We start from the raw sequence: 27,878 nt of genomic DNA on the forward strand, positions 1-27,878 counted from the left end.
TATTTATCGGTAGTTTTTCTTAATATATATACATATACATAAATAAAAAAATATATGAATTATATTTTATTAAACTCTATGTTACCGGTTATTAAAAACATTAAAATATATGAACTAAAAAATTTATAAAATGGACCTAACATCACTTGAAAGAATCATAGAAAATAATTTACTTACCTTATTATCCATGAGAAACATTTCTATGTAAGTCGTCTTGTTATTGTCAAATTTAGATAGAACTTTCCATAACCTTATATATTAATTTTATTAAATAATTCTATATATATTTATATTACCGTAGTTTTTTTTAATATATATACATATACATAAATAATTCTATACATATACATAAATAAAAAAATATGTGAATTATATTTTGTTAAACTCTATGTTTTCGGTTATTAAAAACATCTAAATCACATATATTAATTATTTTTTTGTTATAATTATTTCGTTTTATATATATGATTATTTTTTATTCTACAATCGTGCAATAATTTTTTATTTTTTTATATCTATATATATTCCTCAATTCCGACTCCATTCATACACATATTAACAGTTTTTTTCTAATAGTGATGTTTTAACTTTTCGTTTTCTTTTTTTTCACGTATCTTTCTTTTTTTCTTAAATAGTGATGTTTTAATATTTTTTTTATAAATATATTTTTCTTATTAATTAAAATATAAAATGAGAATAATGACTTATTTAATTCAGTATTTATGATAATAAATAAGATGACCATTATATAAGTCATTTAATGTAAAATAGTTTAATTTACAATTATAATTAATATATGTATTGCCCATAAATAGATTAAAAAATAATAATTTCGTAACAAAATAATCACTTAAATTGAATTACAATTAATTAATTGATAGAAATTATAATAAATTGTATGATATTTAAAAGGGTGTGTTTGATTTTATATTGAAGAAGAAAAAAATATGTTTGAGTCTCTTAAACATTTTTTTATGTTCGGTAATTTTTATATATTCTGAACGCGGGAATAATTTTATTTCTGAACACGTTTACATGAAATTAAAAATTGTAGTTTAGTTATCTTAGCTTGTTACTATAAAAAATTAGGTGTAAAAATTTATTTTTTTCACTCAATTATATCTTCTATTTTATTCTTATATACTATATTATTATTAAAATTTTGTATAATATGAATAATAATTTTATTAAAAAAATAAAATAAAAAAAAATTAATTATAAATAATATTAAAATTAAATAATAAAAATTTATAATAAAAAATAATATTAAATTAAAAAATACTGAAAATACTAAAAAAATTATAAAACATTTTTTTTGTTTGACATTATAAAATTTGTAGTATTCTCTTTTATATTTTTATTTTTTATTGTATTTATTTTATTTATATAATAAATATTTTCTATATTAATTTTTTAGTATTTTGATTTCTCATGTATGCTATTTTTTTTAGAGTTTTTATTATTTCTTAGTTTATACGAGATTTTTTTTATTATACTGTCTTTTAGGCCTATATTTTAGGAATTTTTTTTTATTTTTATTTGGATTTGATCATTTAGTTTTTTACTTATTTTTTTTGGCTAGTTATTTTTTTATGTATTTTATTAGTGTTTTATCTTTTAATTTAATATTTATTTGTATTAAAATATTAAACTATTAATTTATTCATATATTTTTTTATTTTTAATATAAAATATATTTTATTAATTTTTATATATTATTTTTAATTTAATAAATAAATATTAGTTTTATTATAAAATTAATTAATAAGACCTATTTAAATATCTAAATAAAATAATAGGATAATATAAAAAATTATTTAAATTGATATTTTTTAATAATTTTTTTATCTAAAAATTAATTTTGAGTAGTATAATTTAAATAATATTTATTTTATTATAATTTATTTTGTTATAAAGATTGACAAATATAAATTATGTTAATATAAATTTATTTTTTATCATAATCAAATTTACAAAATTAATGTTATACAAATTCTTCTTTGTAAATTATAATCTAAACACACACTAAGATGAGTAGTAACAAGATTGTGGGCTTGTTTGGGAAGTTTTAAAAATTATTTATTTGAGTTTTTGACTTATAAAAAGTAGTAGTATTAATGTTTGATGCAATTTTTAAAATCAAATGGTAGCTTTTTAAAAAACTATTTAAATACTTATACAAAAGTTAAAAAAAATAAATTTTTTTATAATAAAAAGTTTTTATCTTATTTTTTTAAATAAGCACTTTTAGAATTAAAAAACTAAATATAAAATAATTTATTTTTAACATAAATATTTATTATTTAAACTATTTTTTAAAAAAATATTTAAATAAGCCGTTTTTTCATTGCTTTTTACCTGGTCCCAACTTGCCACGTGGATCGACCCCTCTCATTAATCGAGCATCAGCTACTCCCTCAGCTGTTGAGTCCACAATACGCAAAGCAAGACCGCCATCGATCCCACGTGTTCTGCCAGCTGGATCGTTAACTAACCCCGTTTCCCCACGACACGTGTCCTCGTGGTTGGTTGACCTGTCAGTAAAGAATACAACTGTGAGAGTAGCGGGACATAAGGAGGATAGAGAAAGAGCTTGTTCGGTCAGGGCGGGCAAACCAACGGGCAGGCTTAGTCACTCACTCACTCTATGTCAAACGGCCTAATAACATTCTCTCTCTTTCCGTGTAGGCGTCGCTTAGAAATTCCTCATTTTTCTAATTAATAATTAAATAACAATAAAGGAAGGGTGGGAAGAAAATTGTCGTAAATATAAATACGCATAAGTATATTGTGCGGTGTGAGGATTTGGAAGAGTTAAGAACGAAGCATGCTTTGCGGTTGGAAGAGAGAGAAGTAACTCTGGCAGTGTTGCCAAACGCAGAGAGAAGGCGACAGTTTGGTGAAGGTAGTTTTATGGCGATTGATTCGAAGGTGGAATTGCAATAAAAGCCACCGTTTGGAATTTAAGCCTTTACCTATTTACGTTTCTTCTTGTTGCTGCGGCTTCAGGTATATATATATACACATACATAAAAAGAAGGAGGTTCTGAAACGTGTAAATCTACTTCTGCAACAGAGTGTAGTGTACTGAAAACTGAGGTTTCTGAAGCTCGCAAAAAGGATTAATGGAGTGGTCAGCTTGTACGGATGAATACGAGAAGCTTGTGATTCGGATGAGCACGCCTAGGTCCGTTTGTTAAACCTTCATCTTCTTCAAATTTTTACAATGTTTGTTGCCTTCTTTTCTGGTTTCCATATTTAGGAGTTATATGATATGATTTTGAGATGTGTCAAGAATCAGGTTGATTTTTTGGTGAATCTTATCTCAAATTTGTGTGTTAATCGTCATTCTTATGTAGTTTCTCTGTTAGATTTCGCCATGTGTTTAGCTCCTTCCAACGAATTCTCTGAAATGTTCATCATTCCAGATCTCGTAATTTGGAATTCAAACCGGTGGCTTTCATCACGTGTTAGAATATTCGTAAATTTCTTTACATGAGATTTCATTCATGTTTCGTTTGTAGCGGTTCCATTACAAAATCTTTTAAAATATTTTGCCAAATCCCCAAAATGTGTAAGAGTGATGACAAAAGCATTTTCCTAATTTCACCAACTTTTCAAAATTGATTTGTGCAAATAACTATATCTAAATAATCTTGACTCTGCCTTCTTAATTTTTTCCCTTATTGTTTCTTTTGCCTACCCTTCCAGAGTTTTATTTGTTCTTTTCATCTTCAACGCTTATGCAATAATTCCTTGTTTTTCAAAACAGAACAAAATTGTTGACATTGAATATCTGGAATTCCGAGGAAAAAAATGACTAACTTTTTACCTTTACCTGCAAAACAGGGTCGTAATTGACAATGCCGTGTGCTCCACAGCTACTATAGTTAAGGTACAGCAAAATGTCTTCATTTTGTTTTTTTTTTTTTTAAAAATTAGGTTTTCGTGTAAAACAGGAAAAACCAATAGAAATATTTGCTTTGATGTGGTTCACAGGTTGATAGCGCCAGAAAACATGGGATTTTGTTGGATGCAATACAAGTGCTCGCTGATCTGGACCTTTTGATTAAGAAGGCTTACATTTCCTCCGACGGAAGGTGGTTCATGGATGGTAAGCTATTTTGCTTTCCTTTTTTACTTCTAGTAGTAATTAGTTATCCTGATGTGCACTAACTTATGGCTATATCTACGCAGTTTTCCATGTTACAGACCAATTAGGAAACAAGTTAACGGATGAGAGCGTATTAAATTATATTGAACAGGTATTGGATTGAGGATTGAGATTCTTATTTAATTTAATTTTGATCCTATTTACTGATTAAAATTGATTGGAATTTAATTGTAACTTAAATTCTTGTCTATATTTGGTAACAGTCACTTGGGAGTATTCACAATGGTAAAATCAACAGCTCCAATGGTTTCACTGCCCTGGAATTAACAGGCACTGACCGTGTTGGTATTCTTTCGGAGGTGTTTGCTGTACTGGCTGAGCTGCAGTGCGATGTGGTTGAGGCAAAGGTTTGGACTCACAATGGCAGGATTGCCTCCCTGATCTATGTTAGAGACTGTGATTCCAGATCTGCTCTTGAGGACTATCAGAAGATTAATAAGCTTGAAGCACGTTTAAGAAATGTTTTGAAGGGTGACAATGACATTAGGAGTGCAAAAACTTCAATTTCTAATTCTGTCATACACCCGGAAAGAAGGCTACACCAGATGATGTTTGCTGACCGTGACTATGAAAGGAGTCGCATTTTCAAGTTTACCCCTGAGACACCATTTGTATCGGTGCAAAATTGGGCGGAAAAGGGTTACTCTGTTGTAAATGTTCAGTGCAAGGATCGAATTAAGCTAATGTTCGATGTTGTGTGCAATTTGACAGACATGGAATATGTTGTGTTTCATGCAACTATTAACACAAAAGATGATCAAGCTTACCTGGTATTTATTCGACATAAAATCTGTTCTTTTTATCTCACATCTTAATTTATTTGCTTATTTAATGATATTCAATTTGTCACTTACAGGAGTTTTATATAAGGCATAAAGATGGCACTCCAATTAGTTCAGAACCAGAGCGCCAACGTGTGATTCAATGCTTGCAAGCTGCTGTGGAGAGAAGGGCAAATGAGGTAAATCATTAAGCATCATTTAAACGCACTTTTTATCTGTTATATTAAATTGGCATCTACCTATTGATCAATATGAATGAACATATACTATGATTAATTATTCTTCCCATTTCCAAGTTCTAATAATTATCCGTAATTCTTTGGATAACAGGGTGTTAGGCTAGAGTTATATGCTGAAGACAAGCAGGGCCTTTTAGCAGAGGTTATGAGAACGTTCAGAGAGAATGGGATGAATGTGACTAGAACTGAAATATCTACCGTTGGAGGTGTGGCTGCAAATGTTTTCTATGTAACTGATGCAATGGGTTACCCAGCTGACCCAAAAATAATAGAATCTGTTAGGCAGAAAATTGGGTTAAGCAATTTAAAAGTGAAGGAGTTGCCTTTATTACGTCAACAGAAGACAAAGAGCGAAGGAGATCAACCAGGTGGAGTTGGTGGGGCAGTGTTATTGTCTCTTGGTAGCCTCGTGAGGAGGAATCTCTACAATTTGGGCTTAATCAAATCTTGTTCTTAAAGCAGAAAGTGAGGAGGGAATTTAGAAGGAAGTGGAAGGAAGATAATGTTCAACTTTTTAAATTAGAGCATATTAGCTAGTAATATTCTTTGCTTCATGCTTGGGCATTGTGTACATAAAAAGTAAAGGTGGAATTTGGTGATGGTAGTTGTTCCTAGTTGGTTGGGTTGGGATTTGGTTGGTGAAAAACAACAGATAGGTATACATGTAGCTGGAGGGGTATGGGGCCCCACTTTACACCATTTTAAATGCTTTGCGTGAGGAATTAAAGAATTTGCATGAGAGATAGGGCATTATAGAAGAAGGTTGTTGTTTACCTTGGTGGGACGGTAGTTGTGAAGTTGGATGGAAATATAGGTAGGGATTGGATTCTTGGTGGCACACAGTTTAGGTAGAGGCGGCACAAAGTTTGGTTCATACAGAAGAAAAAGAAAAAAAAAATTATGTAGAAGTCATTAAAATTGTGTACATAACGACGTTTGGATGATTATTGTTATTAATTAAAGTGGTTGACTCCATTATTTAATTTATACTGGTAAATTGTTAACTTTGTTTCTCCAATAACTGACTCTGCACGCGTTTGAATTTTATTTGTTTGGTGGCTCCACCTTGTGTTACCCATTGCCACTACCGGATCTTGCTGGATCTTGGGGCCCCCTTGGAAAGAACTCTGATAAGTACTGAAGTATTTGTACATGAACCTGATATATTATTCTATTCGGAAGAGTTTTAACTGTACCAAGAACATCGGTATTTCAGTTGTTTCAACGGTTGATCTGAATTATAAAAAATATATATAATATATATTAATTAAAATTAATGGTTAAAACGGTTGATCTGAATTATAAAAAATATATATAATATATATTAATTAAAATCAATGGTTAAAACAATTGAAATACCGATGTTCTTCAGTACACTTGAAATTTTTCCTATTCTAATTTCTAACTTGTAATATATAAGTAATTAATATAATGGCGTTAACATATGAGAATGTTAAAATAAATCAAATATCAGAAAGAATTAACCTCATGTAAAAATCTTATCTAATAGAGTCCTGATAGATTACTGTAGGCAATTATTTCGGTACTTTTTAGAAATTAGAGGGTGAATTATTATCTTTTTATATATTATTGAATAATAGTATAATTTTACATGTAATTTAACACAAATAAATTTTTTAATATATTTTTTGAATATGAAGTATAATGTTTAAATTAAACTCTAAATAATTAACTTATTGCATTATTTTCATTTTAATGAGATTATAATAAAATTTGATAAATACTTGCATACTCTTAAAGTATATTTTAAGTTTTTAACACGTATTTCAAAAATCTATTTTTATCTAAACTTTAATTATGTATTAGATTAGTTAAGTGTTTGTTTGGGCGCCATTGTTTTTGATAAAAAAAGATCTTTTTTCATCAAAATAATGACGCCCAAACAAGCACTTAACTAATCTAATACATAATTAAAGTTTAGATAAAAATAAATTTTTGAAATACGTGTTAAAAACTTAATTTTTTTTTTCTTTTTTAGCGTATTTGGCCAATTTTGAGTAGTAAAAGTAAAAGTACTAGAAAAATCAGAAAAACATCTTTTTTTAGAAGCTGTAATTTACATCTTTTTTTAAAAGATTTTTTTTCCTTAAAAAAAAGATGTTTTTCATGTAATAAATAAACAAAAAGATACTTTTATATTGTTATATCCAAACATAATTGATAGATAAAAAGATCTTTTTGCATGAGATAACTAAACATAAAATTACTTTTACTTTTTCATAAGATCTTTTAAAAAAAAAATAATTCGAAAAAAGATCTTTTCTTAAAAGTTCAACCAAACAAACCCTAAATATATGATTATTTCATATATTAAAATTGTATAAAAAAATTTCGTGTTATAATATATAAGAAATAGTAATTTATCCTTTAGTTTCATCAATTGCATTGCCACTTTTATATATGGTTTTTGTACAAATAAAATAAAATTTTAGAGAACACTTCTTATCCAGAAAGATGGCTCCATCTATTGTAATTTAAGCAAGAAGCTAAGAGTTGGAAGTTTCGTTTCTCTAAAATCCAAAATCTTCTATTTACTTATTACGTAGCTGAAACGGCTCCAGATACATATATACATATAGGGAAAGAGGGAGAAATTAAACTAAAGCAAATAGTCCCTTTTCCCCATCTTGCTGTTCGAGGACGCTACATAAAATCATTTTGTCTGTTCAATTAATGAATGGAACTATGCCAGATATAATTTTTTATTTGGTACAACTTGGACGGACATTTTAAGCATCATGTTTAATTTTAGGATAGTCACTATCCAATCAATTCACATATTATTTTATTTTTAATCTAATTAATTCATCACATAATCTTTTAGTAAATTATATATAGAAAGAAATTAATGTACTTAAGGTTTCAGGATAGTCATTAGTCTCTACCCAATCTGATATATATTTATCTTAGAAATCAAGCTTATCATATCAAATTAATGTGCACAAGGTTTATCCTATAGAACACATAAGGCAACTAAGTTACATATTATGGTAACACCAAGCATAACTAATAATAAAATATTATGGCAATTTATTGATCACTTATGCAATTGATTTGTTAATTAGTAACTCAAGATTTTCTAAAGCATTACATGATTTGGACAGGTGGCAATTCAATATTCGGAGACATGGACATGCCGGCTCACGTGAAATCAATTTTTATGGTTTGATGCATGCTTGACATGGATGATGCAAAGGATGCAGTATCATGTGAAGAATACTAGGTGATGAAGACCCAAAAGTAATGGTACCCAAACAAGGTGCATGCATGTAGCATACACTGAAACACTACCCATGACGAAGATGCATCTATTAAACTCCACATGAATTTTCTGTTTATATAGTTAATGCCATATGGCTTCAACTGTTGCTTTCATTCTATCTATTTTTTTAAACCAATTTAAGTGATGATGTGCCCTTCAAAATTCAGATATTTGGTTATGCTTTATTTTTACTCTAGTTTAGTAGCATTTTAACTTTTGTTCCCATGCTTGCAAGTTCTAGAAATTATTGACACCAAATTCATAAATTGATTTAGTGTATAATAAGTCACTATAAGAAAAAAAAAAGTCTCTCTGGTAACATTTTTTTTCTTCCCACTTTTTAAAGTGTAGTCAAAAGGGGTTAATGGCTACGCTTTTATGAGGGTGGTGATTGATTAGAGATTTGACCACGCCTTATTTTTGCCACACTTCAAAAGCGTTCTGAAAGAGGTCAGTAGCTACACTTTTATGAGGGTGGCGATTGATTAGAGATTTAGCCACACTTTTTTTGCCACGCTTTTGAGCAATAGGTATGCTTTTAAAACGTGCCAATAGAGTTAAGTTACAGTGACATTTTTAAAATACCGTCGCTACGTTTTTTGGCATACTTCAAAAGCGTGGCCTAAAGGTATCAATCGGCACGATTTTAAGTTTTGGTCACCTTTTAAAAGCGTACCCATTTTCAACCTATTATGTGTGTATATATATATATATATATTTCAGAAACCTTAAATTGTCATACACTCCTCTCACTCTCACTCACACACTCACGCCGCGCACACAGTCACAAACTCCTCTCTCACTCATGCAATCTCATGCTCCATTCTCCTCTCTCCGTCACAGTCCTCTCTATCGCTGTCGGTCAAAGCCTCACGCCATCCAGCAGCCGCGTGTTCTCAGTTGCAGTTCGTCAGCCTCCAGCCGTTCTCAGTGCCCTGGTGTTTTGTCATTCTCAACGCCTTGGTGTTTCGTCGTTCTCAGCGTCGTCGTGCTCCATCACAATTCGTCAATTGTCAGTCTTGCAACGTCCAGCCTCTCCGCCAACGTCCAGCCTCTTTTCCTCTGTCGCAGCATCTTCCAATCTCTTAGGGTTTTTGATTTTTTTTCTTAATTCTGTTTTTAAATTCTTTTTATTTGTCATCATTTGTTGTTATGATTCTGATTTTTAAATTCAATTTTAAAATTTTTCAAGCCTTAGGGTTTTTGATTTTTTAATTCTGTTTATTTGTCGCAATTTATAAATGAAAGTGCTGATTAATAATGCATTGAAGCTGAAAAAGTTTCATTTTTGATAACATGTTTTGATTCCCTGTATCTTCCACAATGCCATTCAGGTCTTAATTGTTTCTTCTTTTTGTCTGTGGCTTTTTCTCACTATTGATTGGATCTGGTTTTTTCTCTTTTTTTCTTGTATCTTTTTCTGTTTGTTCTGGATTCATGTGTAGTAATTGAATTATTGATTAGAGACTGTTAATACCAAATTATAATTGTCTCAATATGTGACTCACTACTATTTTGTGATTAGAATTAATCTTTACTTAGTAATTCTTATCTGATTGAGAAATAATTGTGATTGGCTTGTTTGTAGTATTATATAGCTCTTAATTCTATAGATTAATTTGGTTGTTAGAAAAATACTTGATGCACGAAAATCTGTATTGCTACAAATTTCCTTCGGCAAGTATACCGAATTGTTGTCAAGTAAAAACTCACAGTAGAGTGAGGTTGAATCCCACAGGGATTGATTGGTTGAGCAACTTTAATCAGAGGAGTATTCTAATTGAACTGAGCAGATTTAAATTGGGAATTGCAGACATTAAAATGGCGAGAATCGTAAATAGCAAGGAATGTAAATAACAGAATATAAATGGCAGAAGGTAAATTGCAGAAACTTAAATGGGAATGGGGATGATGAACATAAATGTAAAACAACAAAAGAAAGAGAATGGAAAGATCAGAGATGGGAGATTCATTGGGCTCAGGATATATTGTATTCTCCGGATCAAGTTCATTCTTACCTCTTCCTCAATCCATGCAACTCATTGATCCCTTGACAATCTTAGGTGATTGAATCCCAATTCCTTGGCAATTCAATCTCTCTAAGTTTGACCAATTGCCCAATTCCTTGATCTAATTGCTCATGGGAAGAGATGAAATACGGTCACTGATTATACCACATGTTTTCCTAGATCCAAGTAATGGTAGGATTATATGTCACTATATCCATCCAACCCCCAACCCAATCCAACATGAGAAAGCGTTTCTAGCATGATTTCCTCATTCCTTTTCCAAGGTTCAGAGGAAATCCAAGTATGAATAACTTCTCTTCCGAGACAGTTACCCAATTGGATGAAGATCAAAAGCTTTCAAGTAAATCAAAGAGAATGGAAAGAAGAAGAAGAATAAGAACTAGAATTGATCCATTGAATTACAACAGAGCTCCCTAACCCAATGAAGGTGGGTTTAGTTGTTCATAGCTCTGGGAAAGGAAAAGTGGAATGTAAATTGCATTGAAAGTAAAAACTGAATTACAGAGAAAAGTAAAATACAGAGTGTTTTCAATCCTGGAATCCTAGGTCCTTGATGAGCGGATAATTTATATGCTTTTTGGCATTGTTTTTAGTATGTTTTTAGTATATTTTAGTTAGTTTTTATTATGTTTTTATTAGTTTTTAAATAAAAATCACATTTCTGGACTTTACTATGAGTTTGTGTGTTTTTCTGTGATTTTAGGTATTTTCTGGTTGAAATTGAGGGACCTGAGCAAAATGATCAATGGATCCTATTCCAAGAAATACCTAAAATCCACTTGGCATAGAATTAATTAGGTGAGTTGGAAAATATAGGGAGCCACTTGGCATAGAATTACTCTCTGTATTTTACTTTCTCTGCACTTCTAGTTTCATCATGTATTCTCCATCTTTGTTTTCATTTTCCAGAGCTATGAACAAATAAACCCCTTTCATTGGGTTAGGGAGCTCTGTTGTAATTTGATGGATCAATATTAGTTTTCATTATTCTTCTTCTATCTTTTCTCTTGATTTTACTTGAAAGCTTTCGATCTTCATCCAATTGGGTAGTTATCTTGGAAAAGAAGCTATTCATACTTGGATCTCTTCTGAACCTTGAAAGAGGAATGAAGAGATCAAGCTAGAAATGCTTTCTCATGCTGGACCAAATTGGGTTTGGATGGGTATGTGACTATAATCCTCTCAACACTTGATTTGGAAAATGCATGTGGTATAATCAGTGACCATACTTCATCTCTTCTCATGAGCAATTGACCAAGGAATTGGCTATTGATCAAGATTTGAGAGATTGAATTACAAGAAATTGTAATTCAATCACTTAAGATTGCCAAGGAGATCAATGAGTGCATTGATTGAGGAAGAGATGAAAATGAAATTGATCCGGAGAATGCAACATCTCCTAAGCCCAATGAACTCCCCATTTCTGATCTTACCCATTCTCTTTATTTTCTGTCATTTACTTTCATGAGCAATCCCCCCATTCCCATTTACAATTCTGCAATTTACTTCAGTCATTTACTTTCAGTTCTTTAATTCTAGCATTTACTTTTTCTGTCATTTACCTTCCCGCCATTTTATTTTCTGCAATTCTAAACTCAATTCCTGGATTTGCTCAACTAGAACATTCCTCTAATTAAAGTTACTTGATCAATCAATTCTTGTGGGATTCGACCTCACTCTATTGTGAGTTTTTACTTGACGACAAATTCGGTACACTTGCCGAAGGAAATTTGTTATGAGACAAGTTTTCCGCGCATCAGTGGGCCCTGGAAGTGGATTTCTACATCAATTACTTACTTCTGTAAACCCTAGTAGCTAGTCTAGTATAAATAGGACTTTTTACTATTTATTTGAAATCTTCGGATCATCTTTAATTAGTTTTATGCTATCTTAGACTTTCATGGGGGCTGGCCATTCGGCCATGCCTGGACCATTATCACTTATGTATTTTCAAACAGTAGAGTTTCTACACTCTATAGATTAAGGTGTGGAGCTCTGCTGTTCCTCATGAATTAATACAAAGTACTACTATTTTTCTATTCAATTCAAGCTTATTCCTATTCTAAGATATCCATTCGCATCCAAGAATATAATGAATGTGATGATTATGTGACGCTCATCATCATTCTCACCTATGAACGCATGCCTGACAAACACTTCCATTCTACATGCAAACAAGCTAGAATGAGTATCTCTTAGATATCTAATATAGAGGACCGAGTCTGAGATATTGGAATCTTCGTGGTATAAGTTAGAACCCATGGATGGCCATTCCTGAGATCCGGAAAGTCTAAACCTTGTCTGTGGTATTCCGAGTAGGATCCGGGAAGGGATGGCTGTGACGAACTTCAAACTCGCAAGTACTGGGCGTAGTGACAGACGCAAAAGGAGGATGAATCCTATTCCAGTATGATCGAGAACCTCCAGATGATTAGCCATGCAGTGACAGCGCATCGGACCATTTTCACAGAGAGGATGGGAAGTAGCCATTGACAACGGTGATGCCCTACATACAGCTTGCCATGGAAAGGAGTATGAAGGATTGGATGAAGACAGCAGGAAAGCAGAGGTTCAGAGGGACGAAAGCATCTCTATACACTTATCTGAAATTCTCACCAATGAATTACATAAGTACCACTATCCTATTTTATATTTTATTTATTTTCATCCACTATAATTTCTTAAAACAATTTAATCCGCCTGACTGAGATTTACAAGATGACCATAGCTTGCTTCATACCAACAATCTCCGTGGGATTCGATCCTTACTCACGTAAGGTATTACTTGGACGACCCAGTGCACTTGCTGGTTAATTGTACGAAGTTGTGAAATAGAATTAAGATCATGAACGTGCGTATTGAGTTTTTAGCGCCGTTACCAAGGGAGCAATGATCACGATTTTGCACACCAAGTTTTTGGCGCCGTTGTCGGGGATTGTTCGAGTTTGGACAACTAACGGTTCATCATGTTGCTCAGATTAGGTAACTTTATTTTAATTTTAACCTTTTTGATTTTATTATTCTTATTTTCGAAAAAAATCAAAAAAATATTTTCTTCTTTTTCGTTTTTCCCAATTAATTCTCGAAAAATACAAAAAATTTACAAAATCATAAAATCAAAAATATTTTTTTGTGTTTTTTGTTTGAGTCTTGAGTCAAATTTTAAGTTTGGTGTCAATTGCATCTTTTTAATTTTCTAAAAATTATTTTCAAAAATTTCATGCATTGCATTCTTCATGATCTTCAAGTTGTTTTTGGCCAGTCTTCTTGTTTGATCTTCATATTTTCTTGTTTTGTGTCTTTTCTTGTTTTTCATATGCATTGTTGAATTCTTAGTGTCTAAAAATTAAAAATGTTTAAGTTTGGTGTCTGGCATGTTTTCTTTTCTTGAAAATTTTTCAAAAATAGTTCTTGGTGTTCATCTTGACATTCAAAGTGTTCTTGGTGTTCATCTTGACATTCATAGTGTTCTTGCATGCATCACATGTTTTAATCCAAAATTTTCATGCATTGAGTCAATTTTGTGTTTTTCTCTTTCATCATTAAAAATTCAAAAATAAAAAAAATATCTTTCCCTTTTTCACTCATAAATTTTCGAAAATTTGAGTTGACTTTTCTAAAACTTTTTAAAATTTAGTTGTTTCTTATGAGTCAAACCAAATTTTCAATTTGAAAATCCTATATTTTTCAAAATATTTTTCAAAAATAAAATCTTTTTCATTTTTTCTAATTTATTTTCGAAAAATATAAAAATATTTTTCAAAAATATTTTTCTTAATTCTATCTCATAATTTTCGAAAATATTACTAACAATTAATGTGATTGATTCAAAAATGTAAAGTTTGTTACTTGCCTAATAAGAAAGGTTCAATCTTTAAATTTTAAAATCAAATCTTTTTGTTTCTTGTTAGTTAAGTAATCAACTTTAATTTTTAAAATCAAATCTTTTTAAATTTCTTTTTCAAACCTTTTTCAAAATAATTTTCAATCATATCTTTTTCAATTTCAATCATATCTTTTTCGAAATCAAATTTAAAATCTTTTCTAACTTCTTTTCTAACTTCCTATATTTTCAAAATTTGACTTTCAAATCTTTTTCAATCAATCTTATCTTTTTGTTTCAATCACATCTTTTTCAAATTTCAATCTTATCTTTCCGAAATTTGATTTTCAAAATCTCTTAACCACTTAACTTTTTGTTTGATTCTTATCTTTTTCAAAACTGCCCAACTAACTTTCTACCTTTAATTTTCGAAAATCCCTCCCTCTTTTTTTTCAAAATTCCTTTTTAATTAACTAATTATTTTAAATTTTAATTTTTAATTTAATTTCAAACTTTAATTTTCAAAATTTAACTTTAAATTTAGCTTTTATTTTAATTAATTTTCGAAATTCTCTTACCTCTCATCTCCTTCTATTTATTTATTCATCTACTAACACTTCTCTTCCACCCAAAACTTCAAACCCCATCCTCCTCTCTGTGTTCGAGTTTTTCCTCTTCTCTTCCTTACATTACATTCTTCTTTTCTTCTACTAACAATAAGGAACCTCTATACTGTGGTAAAAAGGATCCCTATTATTATTTTCTGTTCCCTTCTTTTTCATATGAGCAGGAGCAAGGACAAGAACATTCTTGTTGAAGCAGACCCTGAACCTGAAAGGACTCTGAAGAGGAAACTGAGAGAAGCTAAAATACAATAATCCAGAGACAACCTTACAGAAATTTTCGAAAAGGAAGAGGAGATGGCAGCCGAAAATAATAACAATGTAAGGAGGATGCTTGGTGATTATACTACACCTACTTCCAAGTTTGATGGAAGAAGCATCTCAATCCCTACCATTGGAGTAAACAATTTTGAGCTGAAACCTCAATTAGTTGCTCTAATGCAACAGAACTGCAAATTTCATGGACTTCCATCAGAAGATCCTTTTCAGTTCTTAACTGAGTTCTTGCAGATCTGTGATACTGTTAAGACCAATGGGGTTGACCCCGAGGTCTACAAGCTTATGCTTTTCCCGTTTGCTGTAAGAGACAGAGTTAGAGTATGGTTGGACTCTCAACCTAAAGATAGCCTGAACTCTTGGGATAAGCTGGTCACGACTTTCTTAGCCAAGTTCTTTCCTCCTCAAAAGCTTAGTAAGCTTAGAGTGGATGTTCAAACCTTCAGACAGAAAGAAGGTGAATCCCTCTATGAAGCTTGGGAGAGATACAAGCAACTGACCAAAAAGTGTCCTTCTGACATGCTTCAGAATGGACCATCCTGGATATATTCTATGATGGTCTGTCTGAATTAGCTAAGATGTCGTTGGATACTTCTGCAGGTGGATCCATTCACCTAAAGAAAACGCATGCAGAAGCTCAAGAACTCATTGACATGGTTGCTAATAACCAGTTTATGTACACTTCTGAGAGGAATCCTGTGAGTAATGGGACACCTCAGAGGAAGGGAGTTCTTGAAATTGATACTCTGAATGCCATATTGGCTCAGAATAAAATATTGACTCAGCAAGTCAATATGATCTCTCAGAGTATGAATGGATTGAAGGAATCATCCAACAGTACTAAAGAGGCATCTTCTGAAGAAGAAGCTTATGATCCTGAGAACCCTGCAATAGCAGAGGTGAATTACATGGGTGAACCTTATGGAAACACCTATAACCCCTCATGGAGAAATCATCCAAATTTCTCATGGAAGGATCAACAAAAGCCTCAACAAGGCTTTAATAATGGTGGAAGAAACAGGTTTAACAATAGTAAACCTTTTTCATCATCCACTCAACAACAGACAGAGAATTCTGAGCAGAATCCATCTAGCTTAGCAAATTTAGTCTCTGATCTATCTAAGGCCACTGTGAGTTTTATAAATGAAACAAGATCTTCCATTAGAAATTTGGAAGCACAAGTGGGCCAGCTGAGTAAAGGAATCACTGAAACACCTTCTAGTACTCTCCCAAGCAATACAGAAGAGAATCCAAAGAGAGAGTGCAAGGCCATTGATATATCAATCATGGCCGAACCCTTAAAAGAGGAAGAGGACGTGAATCCCAGTGAGGAAGACCTCCTGGGACGTCCAGTGATCAACAAGGAGTTTCCCTCTGAGGAATCAAAGGAATCTGAGGCTCATCTAGAGACCATAGAGATTCCAATGAACCTCCTTATGCCCTTCATGAGCTCTGATGAGTATTCTTCTTCTGAAGAGAATAAGGATGTTACTGAAGAGCAAGCTGCCAAGTACCTTGGTGCAATCATGAAGCTGAATGCCAAATTATTTGGTAATGAGACTTGGGAAGATGAACCTCCATTTCCCATCAATGAACTAAGTGATCTGGATCAACTGACATTACCTCAGAAGAAACAGGATCCTGGAAAGTTCCTAATACCTTGTACCATAGGCACCATGACCTTTGAGAAGGCTCTATGTGACCTTGGGTCAGGGATAAACCTCATAAGAAAACTCTAAGTTTGGTGTTGAACTCCCATATCCAAACTCTAAGTTTGGTGTTGGGAGTCTATAAAAATTGACCTGATCACCTGTGTGGCTCCATGGGAGCCCACTGTCAAGCTATGACATTAAAGAAGCGCTTGTTGGGAGGTAACCTAATTTTTATTTATCTAATTTTATTTTTATTTTTATTGTTCTTTCATGTTTTATTAGGTTCATGATCATGTGGAGTCACAAAATAAATACAAAAATTAAAAACAAAATAAAAAACAGCAAAAGAAAAATCACACCCTGGAGGAAGGACTTACTGGCGTTTAAACGCCAGTAAGGAGCATCTGGCTAGCGTTCAACGCCAGAACAGAGCATGGATCTGGTGTTGAACGCCAGAAACAAGCAACATCCTGGCGTTCAAATGCCAGGAATGCACCTTGAGAAGAGCTGGCGCTGAACGCTAGAAACAAGTATAGAACTGGCATTCAATGCCAGAAATGCATGCAAAGGCATTTTACATGCCTAATTGGTGCAGGGATATAAATCCTTGACACCTCAGGATCTGTGGACCCACAGGATCCCCACATACCTCCACTCATATTCTTCCCTCTTCTCAACATTCATCCTCTCTTCCCAATAAACACCCTTCCCCAAAACCCTTCACTAATCACCTCAATCTCTCTTCCCTATTACCACCTACCACCACTCACATTCATCCACTCTTTCCCATAAACCCCACCTACCTTCAAAATTCAAAATCAGTTTTCCACCCAAACCCACCTAATATGGCTGAACCTACCCCCTCTCCCCTCACTATATAAACCCCTCCATCCCTCCTTCATTTCCACATAACACAACCCTTTCTTCTATACCTTGGCCGAATACACCCCCCTCACTCTCCTCCATATTTTCTCTTCTTCTACTTCTTTTCTTTCTTCTCTTGCTCGAGGGCGAGCAATATTCTAAGTTTGGTGTGGTAAAAGCATAAGCTTTTTGTTTTTCCATTACTATTGATGGCACCTAAGACCGGAGAAACCTCTAGAAAAGGGAAAGGGAAGACAAAAGCTTCCACCTCTGAGTCATGAGAGATGGAGAGATTCATCTCCAAAGTCCATCAAAACCACTTCTATGATGTTGTGGCCAAGAAGAAGGTGATCCCCGAGGTCCCTTTCAAACTCAAGAAAAATGAGTATCCAGAGATCCGACATGAGATCCAAAGAAGAGGTTGGGAAATCCTAACCAACCCCATTCAACAAGTCAGAATCCTAATGGTTCAAGAGTTCTATGCAAATGCATGGATCACTAGGAACCATGATCAAAGTGTGAACCCGAATCCAAAGCCTTGGGTCACCATGGTTCGGGGGAACTACTTAGATTTCAGTCCGGAAAATGTAAGGCTGGCATTCAACTTGCCAATCATGGAAGAGAACGCACGCCCCTACACAAGAAGAGTCAACTTTGATCAAAGGTTGGACCAAGTCCTCATGGACATATGTGTGGAAGGAGCTCAATGGAAGATTGACTGAAAAGGCAATCTGGTTCAACTGAGAAGACTGGACCTTAAGCCTGTAGCTAGAGGATGGTTGGAGTTCATTCAACGCTCAATCATTTCCACTAGCAACCGGTCTGAAGTTACTGTAGACCGGGCCTTCATGATCCACAGTATCATGATTGGGGAGGAAGTGGAAGTTCATGAGATTATACCTCAAGAACTCTACAAGGTGGCTGACAAGTCCTCCACTATGGCAAGGTTAGCCTTTCCTCACCTCATTTGCCATCTATGCAATTCGGCTGGGATTGACATAGAGGGTGATATCCTCATTGATGAGGACAAGCCCATCACTAAGAAAAGGATGGAGCCAACAAAAGAGCCTATTCATGGATCTCAAGGGACGCATGAAGAAGCTCATCACCAAGAAATCCCTGAGATGCCTCAAGGGATGCACCTTCCTCCACAGAATTTTTGGGAGCAAATCAACACCTCCCTAGGAGAATTAAGTTCCAACATGGGACAACTAAGGGTGGAACATCAAGAGCACTCCATCATCCTTCATGAAATTAGAGAAGATCAAAGAGCAATGAGGGAGGAGCAACAAAGACAAGGAAGAGACATAGAAGAGCTCAAGGACATCATTGGTTCCTCAAGAAGGAAACGCCACCATCACTAAGGTGGACTCATTCATTGTTCTTAAATTTTATGTTTTTCGTTTTTTATGTTAAATGTTTATCTATGTTTGTGTCTTATTACATGATCATTAGTATTTAAGTGTCTATGCCTTAAAGTTATGAATATGAATCCATCACCTCTCTTAAATGAAAAATGTTTTAAAAACAAAAGAACAAGAAGTACATGGTTTCGAATTCATCCTTGAAACTAGTTTAATTATTTTGATGTGGTGACAATACTTTTTGTTTTCTGAATGAATGCTTGAATAGTGCATATGTCTTTTAAATTTGATGTTTAAGAATGTTAAATATGTTGGCTCTTGAAAGAATGATGACAAGGAGAATCTTATTTGATAATCTAAAAAATCATAAAAATGATTCTTGAAGCAAGAAAAATCAGTGAATACAAAGCTTGCAAAAAAAAAAGAGAGAGAAAGAAAAAGAAAAAGCAAGCAGAAAAAGCCAATAGCCCTTAAAATCAAAAGGCAAGGGTAATAAAAAGGATCCAAGGCTTTGAGCATCAATGGATAGGAGGGCCTAAAGGAATAAAATCCTGGCCTAAGCGGCTAAACCAAGCTGTCCCTAACCATGTGCTTGTGGCGTGAAGGTGTCAAGTGAAAACTTGAGACTGAGCGGTTAAAGTCGAGGTCCAAAGCAAAAATAAGAGTGTGCTTAAGAACCCTGGACACCTCTAATTGGGGACTTTAGCAAAGCTGAGTCACAATCTGAAAAGTTCACCCAGTTATGTGTCTGTGGCATTTATGTATCCGGTGGTAATACTGGAAAACAAAGTGCTTAGGGCCACGGCCAAGACTCATAAAGTAGCTGTGTTCAAGAATCAACATACTAAACTAGGAGAATCAATAACACTATCTGAACTCTGAGTTCTTATAGATGCCAATCATTCTGAACTTCAATGGATAAAGTGAGATGCCAAAACTATTCAAGAGGCAAAAAGCTACAAGTCCCGCCCATCTGATTAGAGCTAAGTTTCATTGATAGTTTGGAATTTATAGTATATTCTCTTCTTTTTATCCTATTTAATTTTCAGTTGCTTGGGGACAAGCAACAATTTAAGTTTGGTGTTGTGATGAGCGGATAATTTATACGCTTTTTGGCATTGTTTTTACATAGTTTTTAGTATGATTTGGTTAGTTTTTAGTATATTTTTATTAGTTTTTAATTAAAAATCACATTTCTAGATTTTACTATGAGTTTGTGTATTTTTCTGTGATTTCAGGTAATTTCTGGCTGAAATTGAGGGACCTGAGCAAAAATCAGATTCAGAGGTTGAAGAAGGACTGCAGATGCTGTTGGATTCTGACCTCCCTGCACTCAAAGTAAATTTTCTGGAGCTACAGAAATCCAAATAGCGCGCTTTTAATTGCGTTGGAAAGTAGACATTCAGGGCTTTCCAGCAATATATAATAGTCCATACTTTGCCCGAGTTTAGACGATGTAAACTGGCGTTGAACGCCAGTTCCATGTTGCAGTCTGGCGTTCAGCGCCAGAAACAAGTTGCAAAGTGGAGTTCAACGCCAGAAACACGTTACAAACTGGCGTTCAACTCCAAAATTGACCTCTCCACGTGAAAGCTTCATGCTCAGCCCAAGCACACACCAAGTGGGTGATGCCAGGGCATTTTGGCCAGTTTCACTGACCTTTTCTTTACTGTTTTTAGGGTAGTTTCATGCATTTCCTTAGGAAATAAGCTAGTTTTGGGTAGATATTCACTTACATCTTGATTCAAGCATACATTGTGCACTTTACATGATTTCATGAGGATTTTGCATGAAATTAAGGACAAATTGGATGTTGCATTTTCCATGACTTGGACTAGAACTTTGATGCACTTTATTGCTTGATTTCAGGACAAAGGAAGCAAAGAAGAACCATATTAGTGGCTACGTTAGTTACACTAACGTTAACACTAACGTGGAATGGGAGTAACTTGCAAAGCTAATGAGAAAAGTGACTGCCAATAACGCTCTCGAAGCCATCATTGCCCACGTTAAGAGTCACGTTAACTAAGTTAACGTGAACTCTAACGTGGAAGAAAGGAAATGGAGCCAACGTTAGTGACACTTAACATTATCACTAACGTTGGACCAAGCTCATGAGTGGCCACGTTAGTAACCACGTTAACCTAGTTAACGTGGCCTCTAACGTTAAGAAGAAAGGGGGGGAAGCCAACGTTAGTGATATTCAACATTATCACTAATGTTGGCCAAGTCACACTAGGCCACGTTAATTCCCACGTTAACCTAGTTAACGTGGAAGCTAACGTGAGGAAACAAGGTGGTCGACAACGTTAGTGACACTAAACATTGTCACTAACGTTGGAAGGAACCCATACAAGCCCCAATGAGCCACGTTAACTCCCACGTTAACTTAGTTAACGTGGAAGTTAACGTGAAGAAGGGAGGTGACGCCAACGTTAGTGACACCCAACATTGTCACTAACGTTGGAAGGAGCCCACACATGCCACCATGAGCCACGTTAACTCCCACGTTAACTTAGTTAACGTGGAAGCTAACGTGGATAAGGGAATGTTGAGCCAACGTTAGTGACACTCAACTTTGTCACTAACATTGGAGATGGCTAGCATGGCCACGTTAGAAGCCACGTTAACCTAGTTAACGTGGACTCTAACGTGGGAGCTAAGGGGCACATTGGAACGTTAGTGACAATGTTAAGTGTCACTAACGTTCTCGAAGGTTGGCAAGCCTACGTTAAAAGAGCCATGTTAACTAAGTTAACGTGGACTCTAACGTAGGGAAGGGGGAGGCTTCTCAACGTTATTGGGAAAGTTGAGTCCCAATAACGTGCGCGAAGGACAAAGAGGCAACGTTAGTGGCAACGTTTGTGCCACTAACGTTGAGGTTAACGTGGCTCTTACTTGGGTAAGGAATGTTAGTGAAAAAGTTGAATGTCACTAACGTCCTCGAACCCATATTTTCACTGAACGTTAACACCACTAACGTCCTGAGCAAAAGTCTCTGCCCACTTCACACTTTCTCTCTGCAAGTAAAGCCAAGCCTAATGAAGAAGATAACTGCTTCAAACTCAAGATCCAAAGGCCCAGACCCAAGACTTGAAGAACCAACTAGAAGAGTAGAAGAGTAGTATATATAGGAGTAGCTTTGAATTAATTAGGTGAGTTGGAAAATATAGGGAGCCACTTGGCATAGAATTACTCTCTGTATTTTACTTTCTCTGCACTTCTAGTTTCATCATGTATTCTCCATCTTTTTTTTCATTTTCCAGAGCTATGAACAACTAAACCCCTTTCATTGGGTTAGGGAGCTCTGTTGTAATTTGATGGATCAATATTAGTTTTCATTATTCTTCTTCTATCTTTTCTCTTGATTTTACTTGAAAGCTTTCGATCTTCATCCAATTGGGTAGTTATCTTGGAAAAGAAGCTATTCATATTTGGATCTCTTCTGAACCTTGAAAGAGGAATGAAGAGATCAAGCTAGAAATGCTTTCTCATGCTGGACCAAATTGGGTTTGGATGGATATGTGACTATAATCCTCTCAACACTTGATTTGGGAAATGCATGTGGTATAATCAGTGACCATACTTCATCTCTTCTCATGAGCAATTGACCAAGGAATTGGCTATTGATCAAGATTTGAGAGATTGAATTACAAGAAATTGTAATTCAATCACTTAAGATTGCCAAGGAGATCAATGAGTTCATTGATTGAGGAAGAGATGAAAATGAAATTGATCCGGAGAATGCAACATCTCCTAAGCCCAATGAACTCCCCATTTCTGATCTTACCCATTCTCTTTATTTTCTGTCATTTACTTTCAAGAGCAATTCCCTCATTCCCATTTACAATTCTGCAATTTACTTCAGTCATTTACTTTCAGTTCTTTAATTCTAGCATTTACTTTTTCTGTCATTTACCTTCCCGCCATTTTATTTTCTGCATTTCTAAACTCAATTCCTAGATTCGCTCAACTAGAACATTCCTCTAATTAAAGTTACTTGATCAATCAATCCTTGTGGGATTCGACCTCACTCTATTGTGAGTTTTTACTTGACGACAAATTCGGTACACTTGCCGAGGGAAATTTGTTATGAGACAAGTTTTCCGCGCATCAGTGGGCCCCGGAAGTGGATTTCTACATCAATTACTTACTTCTGTAAACCCTAGTAGCTAGTCTAGTATAAATAGGACTTTTTACTATTGTATTTTAAATCTTCAGATCATCTTTGATTAGTTTTATGCTATCTTAGACTTTCATGGGGGCTGGCCATTCGGCCATGACTGGACCATTATCACTTATGTATTTTCAAATGCTAGAGTTTCTACACTCCATAGATTAAGGTGTGGAGCTCTGCTATTCCTCATGAATTAATACAAAGTACTACTGTTTTTCTATTCAATTCAAGCTTATTCCTATTCAAAGATATCCATTCGCACCCAAGAACATGATGAATGTGATGATTATGTGACGCTCATCATCATTCTCACCTATGAACGCGTGCCTAACAAACACTTATGTTCTACATGCAAACAAGCTAGAATGAGTATCTCTTGGATATCTAATACAGAGGACCGAGTCCGAGATATTGGAATCTTCGTGGTATAAGTTAGAACCCATGGATGGCCATTCCTGAGATCTGAAAAGTCTAAACCTTGTCTGTGGTATTCCGAGTAGGATCTGAGAAGGGATGGTTGTGACGAACTTCAAACTCGCAAGTACTGGGCGTAGTGATAGACGCAAAAGGAGGGTAAATCCTATTCCAGTATGATCGAGAACCTCCAGATGATTAGCCATGCAGTGACAGCGCATCGGACTATTTTCACAGAGAGGATGGGAAGTAGCCATTGACAACGGTGATGCCCTACATACAGCTTGCCATGGAAAGTGTAGGAAGGATTGGATGAAGACAGCAGGAAAGCAGAGGTTCAGAGGGACGAAAGCATCTCTATACACTTATCTGAAATTCTCACCAATGAATTATATAAGTACCACTATCCTATTTTATATTTTATTTATTTTCATCCACTATAATTTCTTAAAACAATTTAATCCGCCTGACTGAGATTTACAAGATGACCATAGCTTGCTTCATACCAACAATCTCCGTGGGATTCGACCCTTACTCACGTAAGGTATTACTTGGACGACCTAGTGCACTTGCTGGTTAGTTGTACGAAGTTGTGAAATAGAATTAAGATCATGAACGTGCGTATTGAGTTTTTAGCGCCGTTACCAAGGAAGCAATGATCACGATTTCGCACACCATTAAGCCTCAATTAGTTTCTCTAATGCAACAGAATTGTAAATTTCATGGACTTCCATTGGAAGATCCTCATCAGTTCTTAGCTGAATTCTTGCAAATCTATGACACTGTCAAGACCAATGGGGTTGACCCTGAAGTCTACAGACTTATGCTCTTTCCTTTTGCTGTAAAAGACAAAGCTAGGACATGGTTGGACTCACAACCTAAGGAAAGCCTGAACTCTTGGGAAAAGCTAGTCAATGCCTTCCTGGCAAAGTTCTTTCCACCTCAAAAATTGAGTAAGCTTAGAGTGGAAGTCCAAACCTTCAGACAGAAGGAAGGTGAATCCCTCTATGAAGCTTGGGAAAGATACAAACAATTGATCAGAAGGTGTCCTTCTGACATGCTTTCTGAATGGAGCATCATAGGTATATTCTATGATAGTCTGTCTGAACTATCCAAGATGTCCTTGGATAGCTCTGCTAGAAGATCTCTTCATCTGAAGAAAATGCTTGTAGAAGCTCAGGAACTCATTGAAATGGTTGCAAATAACCAATTCATGTACACTTCTGAAAGAAATCCTGTGAATAAAGGGACAATTCAGAAGAAAGAAGTTCTTGAAATTGATACTCTGAATGCCATATTGGCTCAGAATAAAATATTGACTCAGCAAGTCAATATGATTTCTCAGAGTCTATCTGGAATGCAAGCAGCAACAGGAAGTACTAAGGAAGCTTCCTCTGAAGAAGAAGCTTATGTTCCTGAGAACCCAGCAATGGAAGAGGTGAATTACATGGGAGAACCCTATGGAAACACCTATAATCCTTCATGGAGAAATCATCCAAATCTCTCATGGAAGGATCAACAGAGACCTCAACAAGGTTTCAATGACAATAATGGTGGAAGAAACAGGTTTAGCAATAGCAAACCTTTTCCATCATCTTCTCAGCAACAGACAAAGAATTCTAAGCAGAGCCACTCTGACTTAGCAACCATTGTCTCTGATCTAAAACCACTCAAAGTTTCATGACTGAAACAAGGTCCTCCACTAGAAATTTGGAGGCACAAGTAGGTCAGGTGAGTAAGAAAATTACTGAACTCCCTCCTAGTACTCTCCCAAGCAATACAGAAGAGAATCCAAAAAGAGAGTGCAAGGCCATAACCACAACCCACACGGCCAAACCTGGAGAGGAGGAAGAGGCAGTGATCTCTACTGAGGAAGACCTCAATGGACGTCCACTGGCCTCCATGGAGTTCCTTGATGAGGAACCATGGGAATCTGAGGCTCACACAGAGACCATAGAGATTCTATTGAATTTACTTCTGCCATTCATGAGCTCTGATGAGTATTCTTCCTCTGAAGAGGATGAAGATGTTACTGAAGAGCAGGTTGCTAAGTACCTTGGAGCAATCATGAAGCTAAATGTCAGGTTGTTTGGTAATGAGACTTGGGAGGATGAACCTCCATTGCTCATCAAAGAACTGGATGACTTGACTAGGCAGAAATTACCTCTGAAAAGACAAGACCCTGGAAAATTCTCAATCCCTTGTACCATAGGTACCATGACCTTTGAGAAGACTCTGTGTGACCTGGGATCAAGTATAAACCTTATGCCTCTCTCTGTAATAGAGAAGCTAGGGATCATTGAGGTACAAGCTGCTAGAATCTCACTAGAGATGGTAGACAATTCAAAGAAATAGGCTTATGGACTTGTAGAGGATGTCTTGGTAAAGGTTGAAGGCCACTACATCCCTGCTGACTTCATAATCCTAGAGACTGGGAAGTGTATGGATGAATCCATCATCCTTGGCAGACCCTTCCTAGCCATAGCAAAAGCTGTGATTGATGTTGACAGAGGAGAATTGACCATTCAAGTGAATAAGGACTCCCTTGTGTTTAAAGCTCAAGGATATCCCTCTGTAACCATGGAGAGGAAGCATGAAGAGTTTCTCTCAATACAGAGTCAAACAGAGCCCCCACAGTCAAACTCTAAGTTTGGTGTTGGGAGGCCACAACCAAACTTTAAGTTTGGTGTTGAACCCCCACATTCAAACTCTAAGTTTGGTGTTGGGAGGTTCCAACATTGCTCTGAACATCTGTGAGGCTCCATGGGAGCCCACTGTCAAGCTATTGAAATTAAAGAAGCACTTGTTGGGAGGCAACCCAATCTTTAATTATCTATGTTAAATTTCTATTTTCTTTTGTTATTTTATGTTTTCTGTAGGTTGATGATCATGTGAAGTCACAAAAACAATTGAAAAAGTAAAAATAGAATGAAAAATAGAATTAAAAATAGAACACCCTGGAGGAGAAACTTACTGGCGTTTAAACGCCAGAAATGGGCACCAGACTGGCGTTTAACGCTAGGAATGGGCAAGAAGCTGGCGTTAAACGCCAGAAATGGGCAGCAGCCTGGCGTTTAACGCCAGGATTGGCAGAAAGGGGCATTTTTGCACGCCACTTGGTGCAGGGATGAGATATCCTTGACACCTCAGGATCTGTGGACCCCACAGGATCCCCACCTACCCCACCTCTCTCTCTCTTCTTCACCCATTCACCAATCACCTCAATACTTCTTCCCCAAGAACCCCTCACCTATCAAACCCCACCTACCTCACCATTCAAATTCAAACCACTTTCCCACCCAAACCCACCCATACATGGCCGAACCATACCCCCCTCTCCACTCCTATATAAACCCATCTTCACTCCTTCATTTTCACACAACCTAAACACTACTTCTCCCCCTTGGCCGAAACACAAAGCCCCCTCCATCTCCTCTATTTCTTCTTCTTCTACTCTCCTCTTTCTTCTTTTGCTCGAGGACGAGCAAACCTTCTAATTTTGGTGTGGTAAAAGCGTTGCTTTTTATTTTTTCATAACCATTTATGGCACCTAAGGCCGGAGAAACCTCTAGAAAGAGAAAAGGGAAGGCAAAAGCTTCCACCTCCGAGTCATGAGAGATGGAGAGATTCATCTCAAGGGTGCACCAAGACCACTTCTATGAAGTTGTGGCCAAGAAGAAGGTGATCCCCGAGGTCCCTTTCAAACTCAAAAAGGGTGAATATCCGGAGATCCGACATGAGATTCGAAGAAGAGGTTGGGAAGTTCTCACCAACCCCATTCAACAAGTCAGAATCTTAATGGTTCAAGAGTTCTATGCCAATGCATGGATCACCAAGAACCATGATCAAAGTGTGAACCCGGACCCTAAGAATTGGCTTACAATGGTTCGGGGGAAATACTTAGATTTTAGTCCGGAGAATGTAAGGTTGGCATTCAACTTGCCTATGATGCAAGGAGATGCACACCCATATACTAGAAGGGTCAACTTTGATCAAAGGTTGGACCAAGTCCTCATAGACATCTGTGAAGAGGGCGCTCAATGGAAGAGAGATTCAAGAGGGAAGCCGGTTCAACTAAGAAGGCATGACCTCAAGCCCGTGGCTAGGGGATGGTTGGAGTTCATCCAACGCTCAATCATTCCCACTAGCAACCGATCTGAAGTTACTATAGACCGGG

The 27,878-nt window shown here is 35.4% G+C and overlaps 1 protein-coding gene and 2 non-coding genes across 5 annotated transcripts; 1 reads left to right on the forward strand and 2 right to left on the reverse strand.

Annotated features, from left to right (window-relative positions):
- The first annotated feature begins 2,573 nt into the window (after positions 1-2,573).
- On the forward strand, positions 2,574-6,182 carry LOC112721529 (ACT domain-containing protein ACR8). 3 transcript variants are annotated; one of them, XM_025772581.3, is made up of 8 exons: positions 2,574-2,905; positions 3,010-3,187; positions 3,850-3,895; positions 4,000-4,114; positions 4,198-4,265; positions 4,378-4,944; positions 5,031-5,135; positions 5,287-6,182. In XM_025772581.3, exons 2-8 carry the CDS (start codon positions 3,126-3,128, stop codon positions 5,650-5,652), a joined length of 1,329 nt encoding a protein of 442 aa, XP_025628366.1. In that variant the 5' UTR covers positions 2,574-2,905; positions 3,010-3,125; the 3' UTR covers positions 5,653-6,182. The 3 variants fall into 3 exon arrangements, with proteins under 3 accessions (XP_025628366.1, XP_072063008.1, XP_025628367.1); XM_025772582.3 differs by having other exon boundaries at positions 2,605-2,905; positions 3,077-3,187; XM_072206907.1 differs by having other exon boundaries at positions 2,575-3,187.
- Positions 6,183-15,647: 9,465 nt separating this feature from the next.
- On the reverse strand, positions 15,648-15,755 carry LOC112724486 (small nucleolar RNA R71). Its single transcript, XR_003163647.1, has one exon. It is a non-coding gene; the product is annotated as a small nucleolar RNA R71 (small nucleolar RNA).
- Positions 15,756-24,656: 8,901 nt separating this feature from the next.
- Positions 24,657-24,764, reverse strand: LOC112725692 (small nucleolar RNA R71). Its single transcript, XR_003164783.1, has one exon. It is a non-coding gene; the product is annotated as a small nucleolar RNA R71 (small nucleolar RNA).
- Positions 24,765-27,878: the final 3,114 nt, after the last annotated feature.

This window comes from Arachis hypogaea, chromosome 11 (genome assembly GCF_003086295.3).
Source record: "Arachis hypogaea cultivar Tifrunner chromosome 11, arahy.Tifrunner.gnm2.J5K5, whole genome shotgun sequence".
In the NCBI taxonomy this organism is placed as follows: domain Eukaryota; kingdom Viridiplantae; phylum Streptophyta; class Magnoliopsida; order Fabales; family Fabaceae; genus Arachis; species Arachis hypogaea.